A 24,725-nucleotide genomic window follows, 5' to 3' on the forward strand; every position below is an offset into this window, starting at 1 on the left:
GTTGGGGCAGGTCTTACCGAGGTGGCAGAGGGAGGTTCAGGGGCAGTTGGGGCAGGTCTTACCGAGGTGGCAGAGGGAGGTTCAGGGGCAGTTGGAACAGCTTTAACTTGGGTGGCAAAAATAGCTGCAGGTATAATACCTTTGGCAGCAGCAGTAGGGGTAGGCACATGGGTCAAGAAAATGTATGACAAGATCATGCACCTTTATGAGATGATCAAGAAGAACATCGGAGTCGTCCTTCTGGTTGTCGCTTTTTACTTCCTGCTGTTCTTGTCGTTTTGTGACAGAGTACCAATGGCTGGAGCCATTTTCCTATCAAGTGGGATATTGGTGATGTTTCTGGTCATACTGTTTTTGTTCACTGTCATTTTGAAACAATGACAGTTTGTGACTATGTACCCAGTTTAATGTATTTTGGGAACTGGATTCAAATGGAGATATGGAGACGTAACTGTTGGGTTTTAAGATGTGCAATTGTCTTCAGTGAATATGAAGATTTTTAAAAAGATCTCAGCCCAAACGTTACTGATGTTTACATGAACACACAATTAATGCGTCTGTGTGTTCTCTGCGTGAAAGGTGATTCATGGGTTAAGAAGGAGCAATTAGTAATCTGGTTTAGAGCTGGATCACTTGACAATGTGTTAATCCCTTAAACATTTAATGTGTAATTAAACGATAAAGGTGACAAGTAAATTTTATGAACTAGATCACACTTTAAGTAAATATTTGTTGTATTTAACATATTTCAGGTAAGAAATGAACATGTAATGAAATAGATCCTGTCCTAGAATTTCATGTAATTGACCATTACAGGTAACAAATGTGATGATCACCTAGCCAAGGTAATAGATTTTATGAAAATTTTTTTTTAAATATAATTGTGGTTAAAAAAAAATAAAAAAATGGTCAACATGGAATAAAAATATGCCTAATCTATATAGTTCAGAAGAATAATTTCACAATGATTTTGAGTTAATGTGGCACACAAATTGGAAACTAAGAAAACATATTTAATATTAAAATTATTTAAAATATTGACTATGACTTAAAATTTTAATAGGGGATAGTGTGCCTCATGTAATAGCATGAATTACCACTTTTTTGTATCAGTTGGTCACAAGACAAGGCATTTATTTACAGGAGTGTTTGGTTCGTAAATTGACGGTCCCTTTGTGAACCTCGGAGCGCTAGAGTACAGCTGGCCGAAACTAGCGTTCATAAATCGGATCAACCTTGAGTTAAACGTCTCTTACTCCGTGGCACGCGAATATCCAGTATCCAACTTGAAAATAACTCCGCTGCAGGCGGTAACACAATGAAAACACTTGAAAAGGTTTGTTTTGGTCTGCAAAGATGGCGCCGAGCGACGCAAACATCATACGCTGTGACGTCGGCTCCAAAGCTCTATTCCTGGGAGGATTACTGGGGAAACGATGAGGAGTCTTACTCCTGGCGCCCACCAGAGTAGCATTATTTCATTGTAATTTATAAGTTTTTCTTTAGCTAGTCTATATTCATGATAGAAGTTACATCTCTCTTTTTTGGTTATAATGCAATATTTAGTGAAACTTGTTTATCGCGCCCACAAATCACACAAAGCCTCATGGGGGGCGCAATTTATTCCGTATTGCTATGAATGTCTGATAGACACACCGCACATCTCTACAATGAGTGTAAAAATAATGACCAAAACAACACACGTGAAATTTTAAGGTCAGTTTAATTGTCATTGCGGGACCTAAATAGACACCGGCTAACAGAATATCAATATCTCAAATATATTAAATGATGAAATATTGCCCTGTTTTTTGTTTCATTCTTTTTCAATTGCTCTGTTGGCGGCAATTTATTCACATACATTTATTATTATTAAAGATCAGTTGTACAAGTTTGTGTCATTGGGGGGCCCCGATGACATGTTAGCATGCACCTCAGAAAGTATGTAGTTGCGCCCCTGTTCTTCAATACTTATGTTGTGTTTTAAATTAGAATGTTGTAATAAAGAATTGTGTTGATATACATTGTGTTTTTATTGATATTACAAAAATTAAGTTGTAAGGGACAGAAAAGGCATCTGCAGCTGACCCAGATGCCTCAATGAAGGACAGGCCAGCAGAGCCCGGGTCTGGTTTGCCAGAGGTGAAACGGTTTATGGGCCAGTTGGACCAGACCTGGTCCGGAAACTATTGTCCATCAGGTTCTGGTCCAGTTCTGGTGACTCTGTTTGGATACAACAATGTGGCATTTTGTGTAATTCCTGCCATGTGATTGGCTGAGGTGATGTTTGGATTAGCTGTATTAACTGGCAACCTTTAGGAAAACCGTTGGTGTTGAAAATGTAGAATCACTTGAGTCAGGGTTTTGTATATCAGGTCATAAATAATGAATACTATAAACTAGAGAAATAGCATAATTTCACAGAAATTTCATATCAGCGTCAGCAGAAAACTGAACTCTGTTCAGAGATGTCATGAATCCCTGATTTCAGGAAAAAATAATGTTTGTTTAAAACCAAATAATTATTTGTACAAAATATACAGCTGGCCAGACAGGAAATATTTATAAATGAGACATTTTTCCTCTGTCTCTGATAATGGACACTTACTGACACCAGTTTAAATCTGTCTGAAAACAACCTATGATATTACATACCAATGTTTCTAACAGTCCTAACTCAGTTTGCATTGTGTTAAGTGAGACAAAGCTATTTTGAACTGGATCTGCACTGGTTTTCTACAGGTTTTAACCAGGTTCTCTACAGTTTCTGGTTCCATTTAACTAACTATTGCTCCATCTTCCTGCTACCCACTGCAGCCCAGCAGCAGACCTGTAGCTGTAGGCCAGAGGCCACAGGAAGAAACAGTGGAGGAAGACCAGCACAGTAGGCCAAAGGTCAAAAACCCACCAACCCTACACCATGATTCCCAAGGTGCCCAAGCATGCAAATGGTCTACCAAGCTGACCTGATTTCCCCTCCACCAAAGGGAATAAGCTGCTCTCATGATTCCTCTGGACAGCAGCCACAGTAATGAACTTATGGTCCATCAGCATGGAGACAATTCTAACCCTAACTAAAAACAGTAAGTGTTAAGGAAAGCTGCTACTGAATTAATTTATAGTAACATAAGTCAGACAAACTCCAGACTGCATAAAAATTACTTTGGAATAAAGTTTTCCCTTCATATTGAGAGAGGATGGTATCATCCTGACACCAGAGAGGTTCTGCTTCTGGCTCTAGTGATGGAGATAAAAACCAACTGAACTGGATGAATGACAATAAACTGATAAAAATCATTAAAAATGAATCATTTATTAACTAACACACAAACTGACAGGAGGTTCTGTTCATTGTTAGCGCATCCATCCATCCATCCATCCGTCCATCCATCCATCCATCCATCCATCCATCTATCCATCCACCCATCCATCAATTCCAGCTCCTCCGGGGGAATCCCAAGGCGTTCCCAGGCCATCCGAGAAACATAGTCCCTCCAGCGTGTCCTGGGTCTTCCCCGAGGCCTCTTCCTGGTGGGACGTGCCCAGAACACCTCACCAGGGAGGCGCCAAGGAGGCATCCTGACCAGATGCCCGAGCCACCTCACCTCGCTCCTCTCGACATGAAGGAGCAGCGGCTCTACACTGAGTCCCTCCCGGATGACCGAGCTTCTCACCCTCTCTCTAAGGGAGAGTCCAGACACCCTGCGGAGGAAACCCATTTTGGCCGCTTGTATCCGTGATCTCGTTCTTTCAGTCAAAGTAGTTTATATTAAATTTACATCAGTGATGAAGAGAAGAAACTGATTAAAGTGAAAACTAAAAAAAAAAAAACACAGTTTAAAACTGAACATAAATCATCAACCAATCAGCTTCAGCCAATCATCTGCACTTGTTCCTTTTGATCACGAAGTAAATTCCCACAGCGGCTCCCAGCAGGCCGATGGTCAGACCGACTCCACAGAAGATAGACGGACCGAGACCGGAATGAGGATTGTCCACCTCCACATCTGGAGACAGAGACAAGAAACATCTGGATGTTTGATTTAATAACATTTAATCAGGTTTATCATTAACTTAAAGGCTCCCCTTCAGGATTTCAGTCTAGTTAAAGTCTCCTCACCCCAGGTCATGGTCTGTGGTTTTGTCAGAGCCACATGCTCCACGGAGCAGCTGTAGATGTCTCCCAACTGAGGGACGAACTGCAGCCTGGAGATCTGGGTGAAGGTGAAGTCCTTATTGAGGAGGGGAACATTGATGCTGCTTCCTTCAGTCACTTCCTGACCGTTTTTGGTCCAGGAGACGTTGACCGGAGCCGGATAGAAACCAGAGACGTGACAGATCAGGATGTTCTTCACTCCCAGCTCCACATTGTCTCTGGGGTAAATCATCATGCCGTCGGGGGGGTCTGAGGAGAAACGGGGAGGTTAACTGGAGGAACAGGACCTGATGGAGAGTTTGATCCAGGAAGGGTCAGAGCAGAACGTCTGATGGTGGACCGGATAGATCAGAGTCTACCACATTCACAACTCAGAGCATCAAAGAGAAGCAGAAGAACTGATGACCTGCTTTACTGTAACTCGGCAAATGGTAAACCATGGGGTGGGGCTAACCGGCAGCAGGTCTGTTAGAGATTAGAAATAAACTAATGGAATAGTTTCCAGAGGAACTGGACCAGAACTGGACCCAGACCATCAATATGACCTACTTTGTTTTATTATATTATGGGATGTTCCCAGTAACCACCATCGTCTTTACTGGGAGCAGAGGACAGTTATTGTTCATATGTAAAGATGAAAATGATAAATTCCTGTTTTATTTCTAATTATCCAGCCTGACTGAATCTCTATGGGAATATTTTAGTTATTTATTCTCAGTTTCTTTTGGTTTCTGATTTCTATGTTAAAGTTTTGTGAATAAATTCTTTAACTTTACAAACTTATTGATGGTCAGATAAAATAAAATTAATAACATGAAGAGTTTTACTTATATTAATTATTTGATGAATTAGATGGAGCAAAAAAAGAGCTAAATATTAATATTAATTCTTTCACGTGAAATAAAATGTTTGAAAGCACTGAAATATAGAAACAACCCGGAGTGAAATATCTGCTTTCATCAAGTCAGAAAGCTCTGCATGTTATTAATGGTTAATAAACAGTTAATAGAGTGATAATATTAGATGAATATAAACTGTAATAAACTGGAACAGCTTTAATTAACATCATATGTCAGATTTTAGACAACATGGTTTTTCCTCACTGGACTGGATTTAATTGATTAAAATATTCTGATTTGTTAATAATAAACATTTAATTATAAAAATGATCAGCTGATCAGAGGTGAAAATAAATCAGTTTAAATAATTATTGTTCTTCACCGTTTTCATCTGGGATGTCCTTCATGGCTATACGAATCGTCCTCAGGTTTGCTCTGCAGATCTGTTGATTAGCCACAGCTGTTTCATAAGCTCCTGGGCGGCTCATCTGGTCAATAAAAGGAGGCAGAGGTTCGACTCCTTCTCCCTTCTGGAAGTTGGCGTACCACAGCACTTCTCTATCCAGGGTGTACACAGACTCTCCATCAGAGTCTGAGCATCCATCGATACTAAGGTCCTTATGTAGAACTAAAAACACAGAGAGAGAAACTGATGAAGAACCTGGAGCAGAACCTCCAGAACCCCATGGGTCTATCAGAACCAGTTTGGACCCGGTCAGAACCAGAATAACTCACCATCAGCAGAGACCCAGAGGACCCCGCTGAGGAAGAGGAGCAGCTTCATCTTCATCAGTCAGACTCTCAGAGACTCTGAGAGGAACTGAAGCTGCTGCTGGAACCAAACGCTGGCAGCAGCCAATCAGAGGGCATGAGGGTTGTGACGTCATCAGGAGCTGGGCAGAGGAAGGCTGGAGCTCCAGAACCAGTTCCTCGGGTTCAGGAACTGGTTCTGCAGGAGTCCAGGAGAACCAACTGCTGGTTCTTTGTTTGTAAACTTTGTTCATTTTTAATTTTTAAATGTACTACAGAACCAGAACAGAACCCATTTCTCTCTGTGATCTTCAGCCCTCAGGCTCTTCTACCCGGTAACCAGTGATGCAGAGGTCATGGGACTCTGTTCTGGTTTTTACAGCAGTTCCTATCAGAACCAGTTAGTTCCTCTGACTGGGAGAGAGAGAGAGACATGGCTCCATCACCGCTCTGCTGGCTGCTGATCGTCATCATCATAAACTCTGCTGGTATGATCAATAACTGATAATATGATCAATACTCTGGTAATAACTGATAACCACCAATCATTAAGTTATATGGATCAATATTCAGGGTTTAAACTGCATATTTCTATAAAAATATAGAAATATGCAGTATAGAAATATGTAGTATTGATCAGGATCAATAATCTGATCACTGATCAATACTACAGCTAATATCTGGATCAATAGTCTCTTACTCTGGATCAGTTCTGCTGGCAAATCAGTGATGCAGATTCAAAACTGATAAACTGATCAATGTTCTGATTAATTATTGATCATTAATATGGTAATCATTACTTCAGTCCATTCAAATGTATTGATTGGTAATCGATGTGAAGTTGATCAAATGAACGCCTGCTAGGATCAATAACTGACAGTAAATCAATGCTGAGGTTCTGTTTTGGTTCCAGATGGATTCAGAAATTGCCAAGTGAATCTTTGTGCCTTTAACTCCACTGAGCTGCTAGACATCCAGTTCATCAGCTCCTACATTTACAACAAGATAGAGTATGTCAGGTTTGACAGCAACGTGGGGAAGTTTATTGGATATACGGAGTTTGGAGTGAAGAATGCTGAACAATGGAACAAAGATCCTTCAAGGATAGCAATGATGAGAGCTCAGAAGGAAACCTACTGCCTGAACAACATTGGTGTCGACTACCCGAATGTTCTGACTAAATCAGGTGAGTTTGATTTGATCATTTCCTGATTCTCTGATCAGTTCTGACTGATGATCATTAAACTGAATATTTCAGTCTTCATTTATTTATTATTGATTAACTTAAACATTAAACTCTGATGTCATCAAATGATCAATGTTTATCTCTCACCATGGATCTGATCAGCTGATAGAGATCCAATCACTGCTGATATTAGTGATGGTAATAACTACTGGAGTTAATCAATATTAAATGCATAGATATATTAATGACATCAGAAATGTTTAAAGAATCAATTAAATCTGGAAACAAGCAGGAAAAAGAAAATAATTTTCCTGTTAATTGTTCATAAATATAAAATTCACTATAGAACTTAAATACTGAAGTTACATCTAGTTATAGATGGACTCAGTCTATAACATCCAGTTCTATTATTATTAATGATTTGTGATTTATCTACAATAATAACATTAGTTTATCAGAACTCTGGTCTGTTTATAATTATATTTATGTATTAATTATAACTATATAAAACCCAGGTCTGTTTGGATCAATAACCAGAATGATCACAGTAAATTTAATAATCTACTTCCATTTCCCCTCCAGTTCTCCCAGCAGCTTCAGTTCTGGTTAAACTGGTTTTATCATCAATAATCAACACAGAAACTGATAATATTGATACAATAATATAAATACTTCCTGTGACATCCAGGCATAATCAGAATGGATCATGAATGGATTAATTTGACCTTAATATTAAACCAATAACCTGTCAATAATCTCCCAGTCATCCCCACCGTCACACTTCACTCCAGGACGCCCCCTGCTGGCCACCACCCCTCCATGCTGGTCTGCAGCGTTTATGATTTCTACCCTAAAACCATCAACGTCGGGTGGCTGAGAGATGGACAGGAAGTGACATCAGACGTCACCACCACTGACGAGATGGAGGATGGAGACTGGTACTACCAGATCCACTCCACGCTGGAGTACACGCCCAGGTGGGTCAGAACCAGAACCAGTAGAACCCCTGGGGTCTGACCCAGCTCCCTGCTGGTTCTGACCCGGATCTTTTGGTTCTGACCCAGTTCTGTTCCTCTCTCTTCAGACCTGGAGAGCGCATCTCCTGCAAGGTGGAACATGCCAGCCTGAAGGAGCCTCTGATCACCGACTGGGGTAAGAAGGACAACAACTGGAGACACCTGGAGGACGGAACACCTGTCTCACCTGTCCTCATATCTCACTTGTCCTCATGTCTCCCCCTGTCCCTCTCCTGTCCAAACATGTCCCCACGTCTCTGTCCTCTTCCTCTCTGTCCTTCCAGACCCGTCCATGCCAAAGTCAGAGAGGAACAAACTGATCATCGGAGCTTCGGGAATGGTCCTGGGTTTGATCCTGTCTCTGGCTGGATACATCTACTACAAGACGAAGCCCAGAGGTCAGAACCAGAACCTGAACAGAACCAGAACCTGAACAGAAACAGAACCAGAACAGGACCAGAACCAGTATAGAATCAATTCAGACCAGTTCAGACAGTTTTAGAGACAATTTAAAACCAGTTGAGAGCCAGCTGCATTCATGTACTGAAAGAGAAAGGTCAAAGGTCAGAGCCAGAACACAACCAGTTTAAAGCAAGTTTATGGAACCAGAACACATTTAGGCCCGGTCCCGATTCTCTCCCTCCCTCCCTTGTTCTTGTTGGAGGTCAAAGGTCACAATGTGTCCCACATTCTTCTCATCCGCCCTAAGTCCATTTTGGGTTCTGTTTCCACCTTTACTCTGAGTCTGCACTTTTACTGCCTTTGGCAAAGTGTATTACCCACAATTCATAGCTGCATGTGACAGATTTATGGAAATGTTTTGTTTGTCCGTCTTTGTAGAAAATCTAAATAAAATATCATAACAAGGCTCACCCTCAAGTTGCTGCTCCAACTTTTCTCACAGACATATCCCTGTTGGCCAAAGCTATCCAAGACAGCACCGTCCCACCGCCTGCGCCCATGGCGGTCAGCGGAGATCCAACCAACTACCTCAAATGGAAAGATTCATTCGTCTCACTGGTGGACTGGAAAAGCATATCTCCTGCTGATAAACTGCATCTACTAAAAAGGTACATCACTGGTCCTGCTCTTAAATGTCTGGAGATCATATTTTATTGCAGTGAAGGAGATGCATACAGAGAAGCAATGAAGAGGCTTGACCAGCGCTACGGTCAGCCTTTCATTGTTCAGAAGACATTTAAGCCCTTTTGCGAAGGACCAATTTGATTTTGGAAAATGTATATATGGAATTGTTTGGCCTGTGTGTGTTGGCGCCTGTCAGGATTTTTATGTGTTATCACTCTTGCATCAGTAGTCTCATATTCAGTTAGAAGTGTCAGTTTTTTACTGTGTGTGTTGGAAACTTTTAACCCTCACTCAAAGAAGGTCTCTGCAGCATGATTACCTCTAGATTCCCTCAGCCCTTGGGAGAAATCTCCCACATGTAAAAGACTAGATGACCTGCGTGAAACATGTTCTTCTTTTATCTCTTTCTTTCTTTTTTTTTAATCTCTCCCTTCCCTGAAAATAAAAGACAAGCTCAAGCTGGAAGTTATCAGAACGCGCGGTGGGCAGCTTGCTGGAGCGGTCCGCTGCGTCTTGTCTTTTCGTGAAAGCTTGATTTCAAAACTCATGTCGTCTGTGGTTCTTTTTTATGTAGGTTGGGAAGAAAATACCTGTCATCTTGATGCCGTGACCCACATGAAGATAACAAGTTCCGGATGGACAAAGATGACCTGAAAAAAGTATTATATGATGAACATATTAAAAAATAAACATATTAAGTCATCTGCTATGACTCCTACACTGAAAATGTGAAAACACGTGATGAAGAAATGCATTTGGTTTCCTGCTGTTTCATTTATACAGTACATTTCTTTTTAGTGTGTTTGTATTCCTTAGACTGGAAAAAAATTAGCATTTTTATTGTTCCTTTTTCATTTTCTTGTCTTCTCTTTTCTTTAGATTTTAGGTAGCTCACACATATGTCAGAATGATAACAGGAGGGGAATGTTAGGATTTTTATGTGTTGTTATCACTCTTACATCAGTAGTCTTATATTCATTTAAAAGTGTCAGCTTTTTACTGTGTGTTGGAAACTTTTGACCCTCTCTGATGATATGTACCATTTCTGGCCAACACTCTGGCACTAGAGTTCTTCTTCTTCTCTTCTATTATGGCGGCTTGCAAGAAACGTTAAGATGCATACCGCCACCTACTGTACACGACTGTGTAGCAACATTTCTTTACATCTGTTAAATTCTATTTTTTAATCTTGTATTTTGAAGAAAAATAAATAATGCTTTTCTTAATCTATAAATATCCATTATGTTTCCTTCATTTCCCAGTATTCCTTTAAGACTCCATTCTTGACCTTCTTGTCCTTCCAACCATTCTTTTCAAATTCTCCCTTTCAGATTCATATGTTCTACAGTTCATCAATACATGTTCTACATTTCCTTTCTCTCCACATCCTTCACATTTATCATTATTTTTCCTCCCTATTAAATATAAAACATCATTTAAATAGGTATGGCTTACTCTTAATCTGATCATTATTATTTATTCCCTTCTGTTTCTCTCATTAATAATTCTAATTAATACTGACTTTTGTACTTTATATAATCTTCTTCCGTTTTTATCTTCATTCCACCTTTTTTGCCATTTTTCCATTTCTTTATTCTTAATAAATGATTTCCCTTTCCCAAAAGGAATCATAATCGTTATTGTCACCTCTAAAGCCCTTTTTGCTCATTTATCTGGCTTTTCATATCCTTTTACCCCTTCAAGAGCTGGTACCAAACATCAATGCCACCTCTGTATAATTAAATAAACTGCTGAATTTCTAATACTAAATCTTTCCTTAATACTGCTGCAAAACATGTCTGAGATCAGGCAGCAGCTTATTAGACGCCTTAAACACAATTTGAGCAATTTTAAATTCCACCAGCACTTCAAGTTTAAGAGTTTTAGATTTTAAAAATAATGTGTTTGTGGTCTCATAATAACCAACATTATGGATGGTTCTAATGTTTCTGTAGAAAATTCAGTGGAAGTAAAGAGCTTTTGTAATAAATCCCCCAAACTTTGTACAATGTTAAATAAGGCAAAATCAGAGAGGTATAAAGAATATAAAGTGATTTATTATTCAGAATGTTTGACTTTAGCCAGGATTGATTTGCTTCTATTTAGTTTATTCTGTAAATGTTTAGTATGAGGTTTACAACTGATTTTATCATTTATTACCCAGAAATATAGATTTAAAATAAGAGCCATCAGCAGATCAACTGAAAGTAAAAGTTAAAATTCTTATATACCAGCTGTAGGCACTAAAGTCCAATTCATCAAGATTATCAAGTCTGATGCAGGTGATAAAAGCAATATTCTTGACACACAGCCTTTTTTATGACAAAAATAACTAAGGTACTTTTCAGTTTATTTGTTGAAAATGCTTTGAAGCATGTAGAATTTTTTTTTCTACTTCACAATTGTACACCACTTTGTGTTGGTCTTTCACATAAAATCTGAATATTTATGCTTGTTGCTGTCATGTTGTATAAAAAATAGTTCAAGGGGTGTGAATACTTTTGTCTGACAACACCTCAGTTGTCTTATCAGACAAATGTTAAACACACCCTGGTCTTTCAGTATCTTCTGTTTGTTATGTTGTTAAGTTTGCTTGTGTGACGCAGCCAGTAATAAAATCAAAAGTGAAATGAAGCGTCCAAAGAAGCCAAAGAAAAAAGTTGCTTCTCCTTGGTGAGTGGCTTTTCTGAGGGATTCCTGAGCAATTCTTTCTTCAACATCATGGAAGGTAAGATATTATAATAACTAATAATAAATGTTAACCCCTTTGACTCTTTCTAGAAATCTAAACTCGTTGTTTTTGTTGCTGTTCGTGCTTTCCCTGACATTCTAACACAGAGCAGGCAATGCCAGCATATTTCTAACATGTACTTCTCTTGTAAGAAAGACAAAGTAAAACAATTTGAAGTTGATCAACTAATGGGAAAGTTTGGAATATTAATTTGATATCACTGCACCTTTAACACTGCGGTCATCAAGCTCAAGAAGCCGTAACTCAGAGGATTTTCTCAATTTTCTCACTAACAAAATCGCAAATATAATGTTGCATCTTAACACTTGTGGATGAGACATGTCTGTGATAAACTGTAATCATTCAAGCTCAAAAGAGTGATTTCATCAGTCGCCTTTGTTCATCGTTTCCTGTTTTAGAAAACAACAACATTTAAGTTACATTCTGCTGTTTTTGTGTGTGACCTGTTTCTCCTGTATTTGTAGGCCCTCCAGCTGCTTGTTGTGGGTTGGGAGCAAGACGGAACAATTCCCAACGTAGGTCTATTTTTTTTTTTTTTTTACCACGTGTAAATGAGTTTAATTACACACAAATTGTAAAATTCTGAATGAACTGAACTTATGTAGCATTTTTTAGCCTGTAAGTTTTTAATTAATTATTTACAAAAGGTCTGAAAATGTTGTGTTTTGTTATTCTTTCTAATTACTTGCCTTTAAAGTCTAACTGATCCCCCAGTGAAACCATAAAAATTTATGCTCTATATAAAAAGAAGCGACAAGTGACAAGTCTAACAACTCAGACGGTATCATACAGCACTGTTGTAACCAATAGGAAAATTCAACTGCAGTAGCCACAGCTTAACCCAAAGAGGGCAGCACTATATCACAGAGTAAAATTAGGAAAGAAGAAAATTTCAACATTTGCTCAGAAGCTTTAAGATAGCACCCCAAGTTAAATGCTTAGTTTATTAGCAAAGAAAAGTTCTTAAATTTGTGCAATTTACGACAAAGAAAATGTTGCATGAGAATATAACTGAGTAAAATAATGATGAATAATTTATATGACATAAAACAATTTAACTATAAATTCCTATTTCAGGTAAGACATCATAGGTTACTGTGATTTCTCATGTCCTGGCCCCAGCTTTAATTATTATTTTTTAGTAAGGTTAGATGTAACATATATATGATGCTTCTTGAAGAACAGTCAACAAAAATAAATGTTTTTTTTTTCTTATCTCTTAGTGCGCCTAAGAAGAATCGCCATCATTGGACAAACTGGAGCAGGAAAAAGCAGCCTTGGAAACACCATATTTAAAGAGCAGAAGTTTAAAGTCAATCATGACGTGGATCCTGGGATGAGTGGATGTGAAGCAAAGACCAAACGTGTTGGTGGGAGAGAAATTACTCTGATCGATATGCCTGGATTATTTGATCCAGAGAAAGATGAGAAACAGCTGAAGGCTGAGTTACTGAAAGGAATCACAGAGTGTTCGCCTGGCCCTCACGCTTTCCTCATTGTGCTCAACATGGAGAAATCTACAGAGAAAGACAACGACATCGTCAGCAAAATGAATGAACACTTCTCTGAGGAAGTGTTTAAATATTCCACTGTTGTCTTTACACACGGTGATCGGCTCCCAAGACGGAAACAAATCCAAGGGTTAGTGAAAGAGAACAAATTCCTCAGCGATTTAGTAGAAAAGTGTGGAAATCGATGCCACGTCGTTGACAACAAACACTGGAACAAGAGATCGAAGTACAGCTACAGAAGCAACCGGTACCAGGTGAAGAAACTGCTCAAGTCAATCGAGAAGACAGTGGAAGAGAACGACGGAAGCTTCTACACCAATGCCATGCTGCAAAAAATAGAGGAGAACATTAAAAAAGAAGAAGAACACATCGCAAAGTCTTCCAGAAACATATCAGAGAAAAAAATCAGAGAGACGGCTAAAGAAAGGACACATGAAGATTTCTTAAACAAGCTAGCAGGCATCACTACTGGTGCTTTGTTAGGAGCTGTTTTTGGTTCAGTAGTGGCTGTTGTTGCAGTTCTACCAACATCAAGTGCCATCAACTTGGCAAAGAATTTATGGAGCGGAACTGTTACAAAACCAGCTTCGGACTCAACAGCAAGTGCAGCACCAGACAATACAGGGGAAGCAGAAAAAGAAGCAAATGTAGCGGCAGAAATAGGGGAACCACCAACAGCAATGGTGGAAAAAGAGGCAGATACAGCAGCAGCAGAAAAACCACTAGCTGCACAAAAGGTGGCAACAGTAGAGAAAGGAAAAGCAGTAGAAGCAGCTGCAAATATCAGAAAAGAACCTCCAAAAATAGGAGAAGTTATGAAACAAGTGGGTGTGACTGCAGTAGCAGGAGCGTTTATGGGGGGTGTAGCAGGATACAAAGCAGCAGAAAAAGCAAAAACTCCATGGGAAGCAGCAGAGAAGGCGGCTCAGGCTGTGTCAGCTACAGGATTTACAGCCATAGAGAAATCTATAGAGAATCTTTAATCAGAGCTTGTTAAACCCATGACCAAAGACTCTTAAAGGAACAGGGCACATATATATACTGGGAATTGATATAGTTCAATACGGTTCAACATCTAGTTGATTGATTGTGATTTTTTAAAGGGATTTTGTGTAAATAACAAATACAGTTATAAACAAATGTGAGAAAATAGTCAGTGTTGCAAATTTTATGCAACTTCTTACATGTGTTGAACCATGAAATAAATTCATATTTGATGTGAAATCAGTTGTCATAAATTTACATTTTAATAATTGAATGACATAATTGATTAATTAACTGTTTATAAAATCATTTAAATGTTTATTTAGTTCACGATCATGGTACATTTAACTAATGACACACTGACATTAGTATATGTTTATTTAATTTTGTCCCTTTTAGCCCTCCAAAGAAGATAGCACCTCCACAATAGCAAAAAAAGCTATGTAAATATCAAGCAAATACATTTTTTTTCCCAATAAACAATATGCAGATCATAATCTGTCTCTATCATATCAAATCAGAGATGCATACAACTGTAAAAAAATGTGTGTGGGTTTGAAATTATTTTATTTACTGTAATACATCGGAATCTGTCAAAGCTACGACATCATCAAGATGTATTTTCCTAATGTTTGAGTGGATTATGATGTTTTTAATTTTCATGAATTTTACACTTTAAAAGATTACTCTGACATTTAGTAGTTAAAAATGATTTTACTCTTTCTGACCTTAAACAGAAAATGTTTAAGATTTAATGTTATACATTGATGGAAAGAAATGTGTCTCTTTTTTGAAAGTGTATGTAAATGTTTAGTAAGCTTAAGTTGCCACAAGTTCCACAACGTTTTTTTTTTTGTTGTTGTTGTTTTTTTTTTTTGAGTATTCTCCATATTGTTCAAACACCAAAGGACCTGAACTGAATGAATTAAAAATGAAGTGAAAGACATTCTCTCATGTTTTCCCCTCTTTCTCATGATAATGAAGGTCTTCATTATTTATTCTGGTTCACTTAAAAATAAATGAGAAAAATCACCGGGAGAAACAGATTGAAGCATTTTATGCTTAGTTTGTGGGTTTTCTTAGGCAGCTTTTTCTTATCTGGTACTGACGATGACTACTTCTGATAACAAAACAAACAGATAAAATATAAGAATTAGTGTGACTAATCTCTGAAATAGGGCGAAAAATGTTTGAATTTATTGTGACAGAGTTCAAGTGACTTACCTCTGTTGTCTCTCTCCTGTGCCTGGTGTTCAGGCTAAAAGATTCCCCAAACACCTGAGCACCTTTTAAAGGTTCCAGGAGAGACCATTATTGATTGAAGGGAAAGGAATAAACTGTGCACTTTAGAAGTTTAATATTATAGATTTACATCTATAGAAATTATGTGTTTAATTATAGATAGTGTTTAACCAGGTAATATAACAGTCAGACTATTAGAGTGACTGCATTTGTTCATCTCTAGATTAACAAAAAAGATGCAAAAACCTGAATTTATGACAACTAAGACATAAAGTCAACTAAAACATTTGGAGTTTCGTAGTTTTCCAAAAGCATTGCTGAAATTTACTCTTATCCTTTTCTTGTGAACCGATAATAGTGTGATGTTTCATCCTATTAGCTGGATGAATAATCTCTTTATATTTAGAGAACACTTGCCCTTAAGACATGGTTTCTATAGATTCTTTTTTATTTAATCAGATCTTTTTATTGGACCAACCATCTGATAGCATGTTGTTTTGTCTTCAGCCACTGGAAAAAATCTTCAGGATTTTACAAGAATCTACAAATTTATTTGGTTCTCGTCACTGAACATATGGCTTGCCAAAAGCAAACTGAACTTAAACTATGTAAAATTATGACAATTTTAGATTTGTTGGTATTTTAGACTTTTTCTAAGAAATACTTTCTTAAAATTTACTGTTGACATTTTTGCTTCACATCTAACGTTTTTCCTGTGTGGCCAGTTTCTGTCATCCAAGGATGAAGATATGAAGAAACCAAAGCAGACAGTAGAGACACTAGCAACAACCTCTACGAGTAAAACTCTTTATTCTTGGGTTTGATGCCTCAGGTCGTCATCCTGTTCAGTTTCAATAATCTCAAACAAAGCAGCTCCACACATTTTTGATACTTGACATTTATTACATTTATTCCATCTCTTCAGGAATACAGAAAGACAGATAAGTAAAAGAAAATGAACAAACGTAATTTGTGGCACAGATTTAACTCTCAAAAACAGTTAAATTCAGGATAAAGTGAATATGGACTTTCATAGCAGTCATAACTGCTTGATATCATGAGTAAAAATATGAATAATACCAGAACTTTTTCTACTGTTGTTGACAAGTTGGCATACTTCTTGTCCGTCCTGAACTTTTATCCAACAAGTCCTGGAATGACTTTTCAAATTTTTTCAAAAACAAAATTCCATTAAGAATTTTTCTTAAGAATTTTTCAGTGCCAATCACTGAGGTATATACAAAATAAATCACGTGGGATATACATGTTATATTAATAATATTGACTACTTGGTTCTGTCAATGCATAACAGAAAATGATGAACAAATGATCAACCCCTTTATTTTTACCAAGACAAATAAAAGCTGGAACCGGATGTAAAGTTATTCCAATAAATATTACAATTGATTTAATAGATCTGAGTGAAAAAAAATCAAGATGAATGAGTACATAAATCACATATCTAAATATTCAGTACAAGCAAGACATTACCGTTTTCATTCTAAACACATCAAAACAAAACTACTTATTTATGAAGAAGCAAATATTGAACCAAAATGAAATTGCTAAAATGTGATGACAAGGCTAAATGGAGATCACACATTATTGAGCCTTAATATGGCAGATATACTTGATAAACATTTTTGAAATATTTAATATCAAATATAAACTATATTTAACCCTTTGCAATGACAGGTAAGTTCTACTGTTAAACCATTCAAGATTCAGGTTTAAACAGTAGCTACCATTTGTGATTCACAGTGAGTTCTATCAGATTGAACTATTTAGATGTTTCCACTCTGAAACATGGTATAAAAATATTCACAATTTGGTTTAAAAGCCAATTCTCTAAACATAAATCAAGATTTTCATCTCATATTTCAAAGCTAGATCCTGAAGTCGAGGTGAGAACAAAGCTTTCCACCACAAAAATAAAATATCAAGAAGGGGGCGCTGTTGCTTAAAAGAAAATTCTTAAAAGAAAAGTTGCTTAAAAGAAAATTCAATAATTCATAGTCTTGATCACACTGGGGAAGATGGAAAGTTTCGACTCTCTACTCACAAAAAGGAATTTTATTGCTCCAACTAGGATTAGTAGTCATCATGGTATGGAAAAAAGATTTGAAATCAAAACAGAAAGTCGCCCAAACAAGTTTTATCATGACTTTGAAACGTGGCAATAGAGACCTGAAGTTATGAAAATATACTAATAATATCCTCCTATTTCTCAGAATCCACTGATTGGGACAGCAGTCCTCGGTTTGATACGTTTTGGTTTTAGTTTGGTGTCTTATGTCAGAACAAGTATCATCATAAAAAACACAAAGGAACTAAACCACTTCCTGTTTACAAAGCAATATTTTATAAATGCATATTTTTCTTAGTGAAATGAGTCGAGTCAACTAAAATAATATAAGCCACAAAAAACTAATGAATGTCAAAATAACCTTTGTACTCTGACTTTTTTAAAATTGAGCTGAAATAAGGCATTCTTCTAAATGTATTCGTAAATCAGCTGTCTGAAAAACATCTTGTAATGTGTAATAAGTCTTGTCTCACAATTACATTATTTTCCCAAAGCTTAAGGCGAGATTACTGCTAAATGGAAGAAGGTCTTAAACCTGCTATTGCTGCTGCTGCTGCTACTGTGAAACCAGCAGCTCCAACCACTTCTCCTATGCCTGGTAGGAAAGTTGCTATACATGCAAGAATACATATACCAGCTACTGTTGTACCAAGAAAGGCCTTCCATAGTAGATCTGATTTAATACCTTTTACTTTCTTTAAAATCTCGCAAACTCTTCTTTTAGCTCTCTTCATGATTCCTTCTCTTGCAACTTGTTGTTCTTCATGAAGAACCTGTTCTTCTTCATGAAGAACTGGCAGTTCTTCATGAAGAACTTCTTCTTCTTCATGAAGAACTAGCAGTTCTTCATGAAGAACTTGTTCTTCTTCATGAAGAACCTGTTGTGTCATTTCTTCCACTCTTTGCAGAAACTCATTGGTATAGTACTTTCCATCGTTTTGTACCACTGTGTCTTCAATTGATTTGAGTATGTCTTTCACCTGGAAGGCGTTGCTCCTGAATGTCTCAATAGAACGATTGTTCCAGTGTTCATTGTCTACAACATGACACCGACCACCACATTTTGTTACTATTTCCAACAAAGATTCGTTTTGACTAATATATTCTTTGATATTCTGCCCTATAGGGAGCTTCTCACCATTAGTAAAAACTACTGTTGCATATGTAAACACTTCTTCAGAGAAGTATTCACAAATTTTTTGAATAATGTCATTTTCCTGGTCTGTGAATCGTCCTACTTCAAGTACAATGAGGAAGGCATGCGGCCCTGGTGAACACTCTGTGATACACTTCAATATTTCATCCTTCAGATTTTCTTCAGGCATATTTGTATCAAATAAGCCTGGTGTATCAATCAAAGTAATTCTTCTCCCATTGAGTGACTCAGTTTTTGCCTGACATGGACTTTGACAAGAGCTAGCACCAGGGTAGACGGTGAACTTGTCCTCTCCAAATATGGTGTTTCCGAGACTGCTTTTCCCAGATCCAGTTTTCCCGAGGATCACAATTCTTCTCAAATCAGACTCTAAAAAACAAAAATGTCCCTCAATACTATGACACTCAAAAGATGTGAACAAAAGCAATATGATGAATGTTTGGTGAACGAAGTCATACTTTGTATTCAAAGCTGAATATCAGACACAGACAGCTGTCAAACAGAAAACATTGCAGCTTGGCCCTGGAGAAAACAGATCCTAACAATCCTATAGCCTTCTACCAGCCATCCAGGGCCGGTCCTCCACAGTCTTCGGCTGGTCTTCCAGAACCTCCTTGCAGGTCCAGCTGCCCACTGGACCCAGGGTCCGCCTCCTGCATCGCCGCCTTCCGGGCATTTTGTGGCAGACTCCGCCCTGACTGCACTGTTTTGGTCAGACTGCCATGTTTGTCTTTTTTTGTGTGTGTTTTCTTGGACTCTGTACTGCTGTAAAGTAGGATTTGGTCTATATTTCCTTGATGAGATTGATATTTTTGCTTCACCTTACCACCATGTATTTGGTTATAGAGCAGAAACAGTTTATTGGCTGAGTTTACAATACTTTTTTATTGTAAACTCTCAGGTAGACATTCAAATATTGTATTCTGAAAAGGAAAGAGTTAGAGAAAATAAATGAGAGTGACTTACCATCAGGAAGACATCTGTTGCCAGTGTTTATGAAGTCCCAATCGTTTTCGTTTGACACAGCCCTCTAGTGTACAAGAAAATGGTTAATTTATGTAGGCAAAAATAAAATTTAAGTCTTTAGGCAGTCATGATAAAAATAAGACATACAGAGACAATAAAACACTTTATCAACACAGAATTTGGTAGAACCTAATGATGTGCAAATATTATATTCACACCGCTAAACATCTCCACCAACAACCTAATTTCCAGATTTAAAAAAAAATCTTCTATTAATATTCATATTATGTCTTATATCTTAGCTATCATTTCATTACCATTATATTGAACTCTAGAAGATCAACTGTTCACAAGGTTTCTAGAGGCCTGTCATGGTCATGTTGGTCAAGAAGATTTGAGAGTGAAGAAACAGTATGCATCCAAAGTGCTGTTGAGTCCTACCAACCTCTACTGGAGCTGTGGAGACACTGGTGCTGGAAGAGTCAGAAGATAGAGGTTTGTCTATGACAATCAAGACCAGACGACCTGAGGGCAGCTTCACTGTGTGCTCACATCTCCTTAGGACTTCCTGCTGGTCTACAACAAAACAGATCACACTAATTATTTTGAGATTTAATAAGATGTACATGAAACAATTACAACCAAATTGTTGTATGTTCAACGATCAACTGTTGTACTGTTGCTACAACAGTTGATCCATAGGTGAAAAATGAGTATTATTTAAAATGTGCAGACAATTTCATATTTTCTGCTGATCAAACTTAATTTTGAGCAATAATTAAAGGAGAGGTTTTTTATATTTTCCAGGCATAGGGTGAATTTTATAGCATTATCAGGCAACTCTGTTACCCTCAGTTGTCATAAAATGCAACTGAGGGTAAAGTCAATATTTACAAAATAAATACAGTCAGTATTTATTTTAAAGTCATACAGCATTTTATGCTGTATGAGTTCAACATAAATTTTACTTCCAAATTTAACACCTTAAAACTGGGTCTCTGTCTCTTTAAAAACTCCTGCTCTTTTTGAAACAATGCCTTCAAGAAGCCACCACAAAAGCGCTGCTCTATTAACCTTGTATCAATATTTTACTAGCGTTTCACAGCGTTTTGACAGCTGCATGGTTGCTATGGGAGATTCAAGGATTTCTCAAACATGCATGAAAGGAACAAGGCAACACTCCCATGTTTTTAATGAGGGAATAACAGTATAACATGATGTAGAGCTGAAAAAAGTTAGTAACACTTTATTTGAACGGGTGTGCACAAGAGTGGTATGAGACTGTCATAAACATAACAAGTCATGAACATGAATGACTTCATAAATGTTTATGACTGCTATCATGAAGTATCATATGACAAATTAGGACACTTTTAAAGCACTAAAAGTTGTATTAAAAGTTCTTTAACTTTGCATTATTCAGTAAATAATAAAAGTTTTAATGAATGAAAAGTCAATTAAAAGTGCCATCTTTGCATTAAAAGCATCATTATTTATTGAATGACTCTTCATGACATCAGTCATAGACATTCATAAAGACTCCTTCATCTTTATAACAGGTCATAAACATGACCTGACATGACAGGTCATGTTTATGACCTGTCATAAGACTTGCATGCACACCCCATCAAGAAAAGTGTTACCAAAAAGTCAATTTTGCCTAATATTGCCACTTTACTTGTCTTGAGAGCTTTGGACTCGACCAGGTGTTTGCTAATTAGTGCTGCTGCTAGTCGGGAGGAGCTGTGTGGTGGAGACGTGGGGGAGGGATGTTCTATGAGGCAGAGTGCCCCTCCCCCACTGGTGACGGCATGTCAGAGGAGGAGTTTTGTAGAAACAGGTGGTGCATTGTGAAAGCAAGTGGCAACTCCAGATGGCTGCCATGGGAGATTTAACAATTTTTTAAAACATATTTTTTAACCATCCATCCATGCATCCATTTTCTAACACCCTTGTCCCTTTAGGGTCAGGAGGGTTGCTGGTGCCTGTCTCCAGCTAACGTTCTGGGCGAGAGGCAGGGTCACCCTGGACAGGTCGCCAGTCTGTCACAGGGCAACACAGAGACAAACAACCATGCACACACACCTAGGGAGAATTTAGAGAAACCAATTAACCTGACAGTCATGTTTTTGGACTGTGGGAGGAAACTGGAATACCCAGAGAGAACCCACGCATGCACAGGGAGAACATGCAAACTCTATGCAGAAAGACCCTGGGCTGGGAATCAAACCCAGAACCTTCTTGCTGCAAGGCAACAGTGCTACCAACTGCACCACTGTGCAGCCCCCAATATTTTTTTTAACCAATATGTAAAAAAATAAAATAAAATAAAAATAAAAATGTTTTTTTTTTTAAATAAAAGTTACATACATGCATCATCACCTCATTCACAACCCTTTCTATTAGATTTTCACATTATGATACATGTTCACATTATTTGACTGTACCTAAAGATATCAAATATATTATAAATTTAAATGAAGATATGAAATAATACAATATAAAATAACTTAAATTATACTAGGCAATCAAATCAGGGCCAGTTCATTTGACAGTGTCAATCAAGTTGCCTGTAAGGATTTTTAAGGTGCAGCAGGGGTCAGTATTCAGTGACACAGTATTAACACTGTATCAATACAGTTTGGCAGTGTGTTGAAACATTTTATTAATCCATCACTACATTTTACACAAAATTACTTTCTTTAAACTTTCCTGAATTAAATAGAGACTAGATGCCAATCAACTAAAGATAAAGTTGGTATGGAAAAAAAGTCAGATCAAAACTCCTACATCATCTGTGCTCATTTGTTATTGTTCATGTCATCCTCCACATTTGTTCCACTCACTAAATGTACTTTTTTCAAGACAATTTACACTTGAAATAAGTAATTAACACCTGTAACTAATAGACAGTATTTTACTTTACCTCTTTGATGTTTGAAAGCTACACTGTAGGTCTCATCAGCCGCAGTTGTCACTGGTCCACACTCTCCTCCACCTGACTTGCGTTTAATCTTAAAATAATTTCTAACTTTCTTCTTATTTTGTTCTAAGAGAACGTTGGAACACACAATGAAAACAGGGTATTGATAATGGTCCTCCATCCTCATGCAGAATGCAAACTAACTTCTAGTTCCTCTTGGCCACACTCTTTGTACTGTTGTTGTCATAAACACACAAATGGCTTTTTCCATGATGAAATGTAACTTGAACAAGTTGCGTTCAGGTTACATCTCATCATGGAAAAAAAAAACATTTCTGAGTTTATGAAATAACAGTACAAATTGTGCGGGTAAGAGGAACTAGCAGTCTATCTTTTGAAGGTTTGATTTTACACTTACAGAAATAAACGGGATTGGGTCCTGAAAAATTACTATTATGGTGATTTTTCTTACAAAGTAAAAGTTAAAACCAAGAACATTTTCTGACACTCACAGATCAATAACTTTTATTTAAAACACTCAAATGTGAAATGCAAGCAAACAATTATAATAAGCAAAAAAAAAGAAAAAAACTCACAGTGACTCATTATTCATGGAAAGGGCAACTGGTCTCTGCTTACAGTTTCATCAAGGTGTGGCTCTGCTGCTGCCTTACTGAACAGTTTTGTTTTGCTTTCACTTCTCTGCAATCCAAAAAGATGTTCCCAATAAATCAGATTTAATCCAACCCAGAACTCATTGTATCAGTCATTCATCACATTCAAAATTTGTGACAGAACATTTTACATGTGCCAAGTGGAACTATTCTTAACAGCAGTTCAATAGGAAAAAACAAATGATAGTAAAATTCATAGAGTAAAACAAGGTGAAAATGTAATATGAGTGAACTTTTTTTTATTATTTCTATGTAGTTTTAGTAAACAGTTTTGCTTGAAAAAAAATCTGTTCAAAGTTTTCTCTATAGTGTGTTCCCAGAGCGCACATGATGTCAAGAGGCTCAAAGTTTTTTTTTTTTTGTATGGTTTGGCCCTCTGTATTCCTCTGTATTCACAACAGACTCAGATTTGTTTCTGTTGGCATACCAATTTCATTTTGCACAAATAAGCATATGCATGTTCAGTTTTTTTTGTCCCTTTTCTTATAGACAACTATTAAAATCAGTTGTGTGGAATTAATCACATGACTGAATTCCCTCATCAGCTCTCCAGAGGTCAGATAATAAAAGTCATTTGTTTGGTTCAGGGGTGTTGCATCTAAAAGTTGCCAGATGGAAGCTCCAGGTGACTGGATTTGGGCATCCCTCACAGTCTCATTTGTCTCTGCCTGTTGTGTTCTGAGAATACATTTCCACTCATTTTAGTTATTCTTGTCATGACACCGTCATAAATATGACATAACACCTGTCATGAACATCAGTAAGTCTTCATGAATAGTTATGACTGTTTTCATAAAGTGTCATTCGGTAAATTGTGACACTTTTAATACACAGATGACATTATTCAAAATGTCTTTGTTATGACAACTTAACATTAACCAAGAAATCATGATCTGACATAAATTTCTTATAAAAGTATTACTGATTAAACTTTAGCTTTAATAATATAAAGCTACATAATTTTTAAAGTGTAATCAGTAATACTTTTATCACAAATTTATGTCAGACCATAACAACTTGTCATTAACCAAGTTGTTATGACAACTTGGTTAATGACAAGTTAACCAATGTGCACAAATAATATAACAAATTATTTGTGCACATTGAATTGTTTTACTTTCTATTAAATTCCATAATTATTTACTACTTTCATGCAATTATGTGATAAATGAATTAAATTAATATTTATGAAACTAGAAGGAAATTGTATGCAGTAAGGAACCCGTACCCCCATACTTTCACCCCTGGGTAAATCAGATGGTACTGCAACATGATGATGTTGCATAGATTCTATAAATACTTTTTTCATCAGAAAATTATATGCAATATAATTTTTTTAGTTTCCTCTCCCCTGTATAGTTAAGTTTAAAAAGTCCTCCACACTGAAATCAGCTTTAA

The 24,725-nt window shown here is 37.1% G+C and overlaps 4 protein-coding genes across 5 annotated transcripts; 2 read left to right on the forward strand and 2 right to left on the reverse strand.

Moving 5' to 3' along the window:
- Window positions 1–3,699: 3,699 nt before the first annotated feature.
- On the reverse strand, window positions 3,700–10,403 carry LOC103144598 (RLA class II histocompatibility antigen, DP alpha-1 chain-like). Its single transcript, XM_007561660.2, has 5 exons — window positions 10,393–10,403; window positions 5,731–5,824; window positions 5,378–5,623; window positions 4,121–4,405; window positions 3,700–4,007 (listed from the first exon to the last, which is right to left on the reverse strand). Exons 2-5 carry the CDS (start codon window positions 5,783–5,785, stop codon window positions 3,880–3,882), a joined length of 714 nt encoding a protein of 237 aa, XP_007561722.1. The 5' UTR covers window positions 5,786–5,824; window positions 10,393–10,403; the 3' UTR covers window positions 3,700–3,879.
- LOC103144599 (H-2 class II histocompatibility antigen, E-S beta chain) lies at window positions 6,062–10,259 on the forward strand. Its single transcript, XM_007561661.2, has 7 exons — window positions 6,062–6,233; window positions 6,659–6,931; window positions 7,695–7,908; window positions 8,016–8,083; window positions 8,232–8,345; window positions 8,852–9,017; window positions 9,608–10,259. The coding sequence occupies exons 1-7, from the start codon at window positions 6,179–6,181 to the stop codon at window positions 9,633–9,635; spliced, it is 918 nt and encodes a 305-aa protein (XP_007561723.1). The 5' UTR covers window positions 6,062–6,178; the 3' UTR covers window positions 9,636–10,259.
- Window positions 10,404–12,304: 1,901 nt separating the features above from the next.
- On the forward strand, window positions 12,305–14,506 carry LOC103144675 (GTPase IMAP family member 7-like). Its single transcript, XM_016676188.1, has one exon. It carries the CDS (start codon window positions 12,984–12,986, stop codon window positions 14,277–14,279), a length of 1,296 nt encoding a protein of 431 aa, XP_016531674.1. The 5' UTR covers window positions 12,305–12,983; the 3' UTR covers window positions 14,280–14,506.
- Window positions 14,507–16,402: 1,896 nt separating this feature from the next.
- On the reverse strand, window positions 16,403–22,835 carry LOC103144600 (GTPase IMAP family member 7-like). 2 transcript variants are annotated; one of them, XM_016676208.1, is made up of 5 exons: window positions 22,657–22,835; window positions 20,176–20,306; window positions 19,731–19,794; window positions 18,466–19,133; window positions 16,403–18,381 (listed from the first exon to the last, which is right to left on the reverse strand). In XM_016676208.1, the coding sequence occupies exons 1-5, from the start codon at window positions 22,832–22,834 to the stop codon at window positions 18,121–18,123; spliced, it is 1,302 nt and encodes a 433-aa protein (XP_016531694.1). In that variant the 5' UTR covers window position 22,835; the 3' UTR covers window positions 16,403–18,120. The 2 variants fall into 2 exon arrangements, with proteins under 2 accessions (XP_016531694.1, XP_007561724.1); XM_007561662.2 differs by having other exon boundaries at window positions 16,403–19,133.
- Between the last annotated feature and the right edge of the window lie 1,890 nt (window positions 22,836–24,725).

The sequence above is a fragment of the Poecilia formosa genome, unplaced genomic scaffold, assembly GCF_000485575.1.
Source record: "Poecilia formosa unplaced genomic scaffold, Poecilia_formosa-5.1.2 Scaffold130, whole genome shotgun sequence".
In the NCBI taxonomy this organism is placed as follows: Eukaryota; Metazoa; Chordata; class Actinopteri; order Cyprinodontiformes; family Poeciliidae; genus Poecilia; species Poecilia formosa.

Bases quoted from the DNA above. Each gene is read 5' to 3' on its own strand.
- LOC103144598 (XM_007561660.2), bottom strand. From the start codon at position 5,785: ATGAAGATGAAGCTGCTCCTCTTCCTCAGCGGGGTCCTCTGGGTCTCT. The intron at 5,624-5,730 runs GTGAGTTATTCT...CTGTGTTTTTAG, and splicing joins CCTCTGGGTCTCTGCTGATG to TTCTACATAAGGACCTTAGT. The intron at 4,406-5,377 runs GTGAAGAACAAT...GTTTCTCCTCAG, and splicing joins GGACATCCCAGATGAAAACG to ACCCCCCCGACGGCATGATG.
- LOC103144599 (XM_007561661.2), top strand. From the start codon at position 6,179: ATGGCTCCATCACCGCTCTGCTGGCTGCTGATCGTCATCATCATAAAC. The intron at 6,932-7,694 runs GTGAGTTTGATT...ATAATCTCCCAG, and splicing joins GAATGTTCTGACTAAATCAG to TCATCCCCACCGTCACACTT. The intron at 8,346-8,851 runs GTCAGAACCAGA...CTTTTCTCACAG, and splicing joins CTACAAGACGAAGCCCAGAG to ACATATCCCTGTTGGCCAAA.
- LOC103144675 (XM_016676188.1), top strand. From the start codon at position 12,984: ATGTTTTTTTTTTCTTATCTCTTAGTGCGCCTAAGAAGAATCGCCATC.
- LOC103144600 (XM_007561662.2), bottom strand. From the start codon at position 22,834: ATGGAGGACCATTATCAATACCCTGTTTTCATTGTGTGTTCCAACGTT. The intron at 20,307-22,656 runs GTAAAGTAAAAT...GTTTTGTTGTAG, and splicing joins AGCTTTCAAACATCAAAGAG to ACCAGCAGGAAGTCCTAAGG. The intron at 19,795-20,175 runs GTTGGTAGGACT...CTTGTACACTAG, and splicing joins TCTCCACAGCTCCAGTAGAG to AGGGCTGTGTCAAACGAAAA.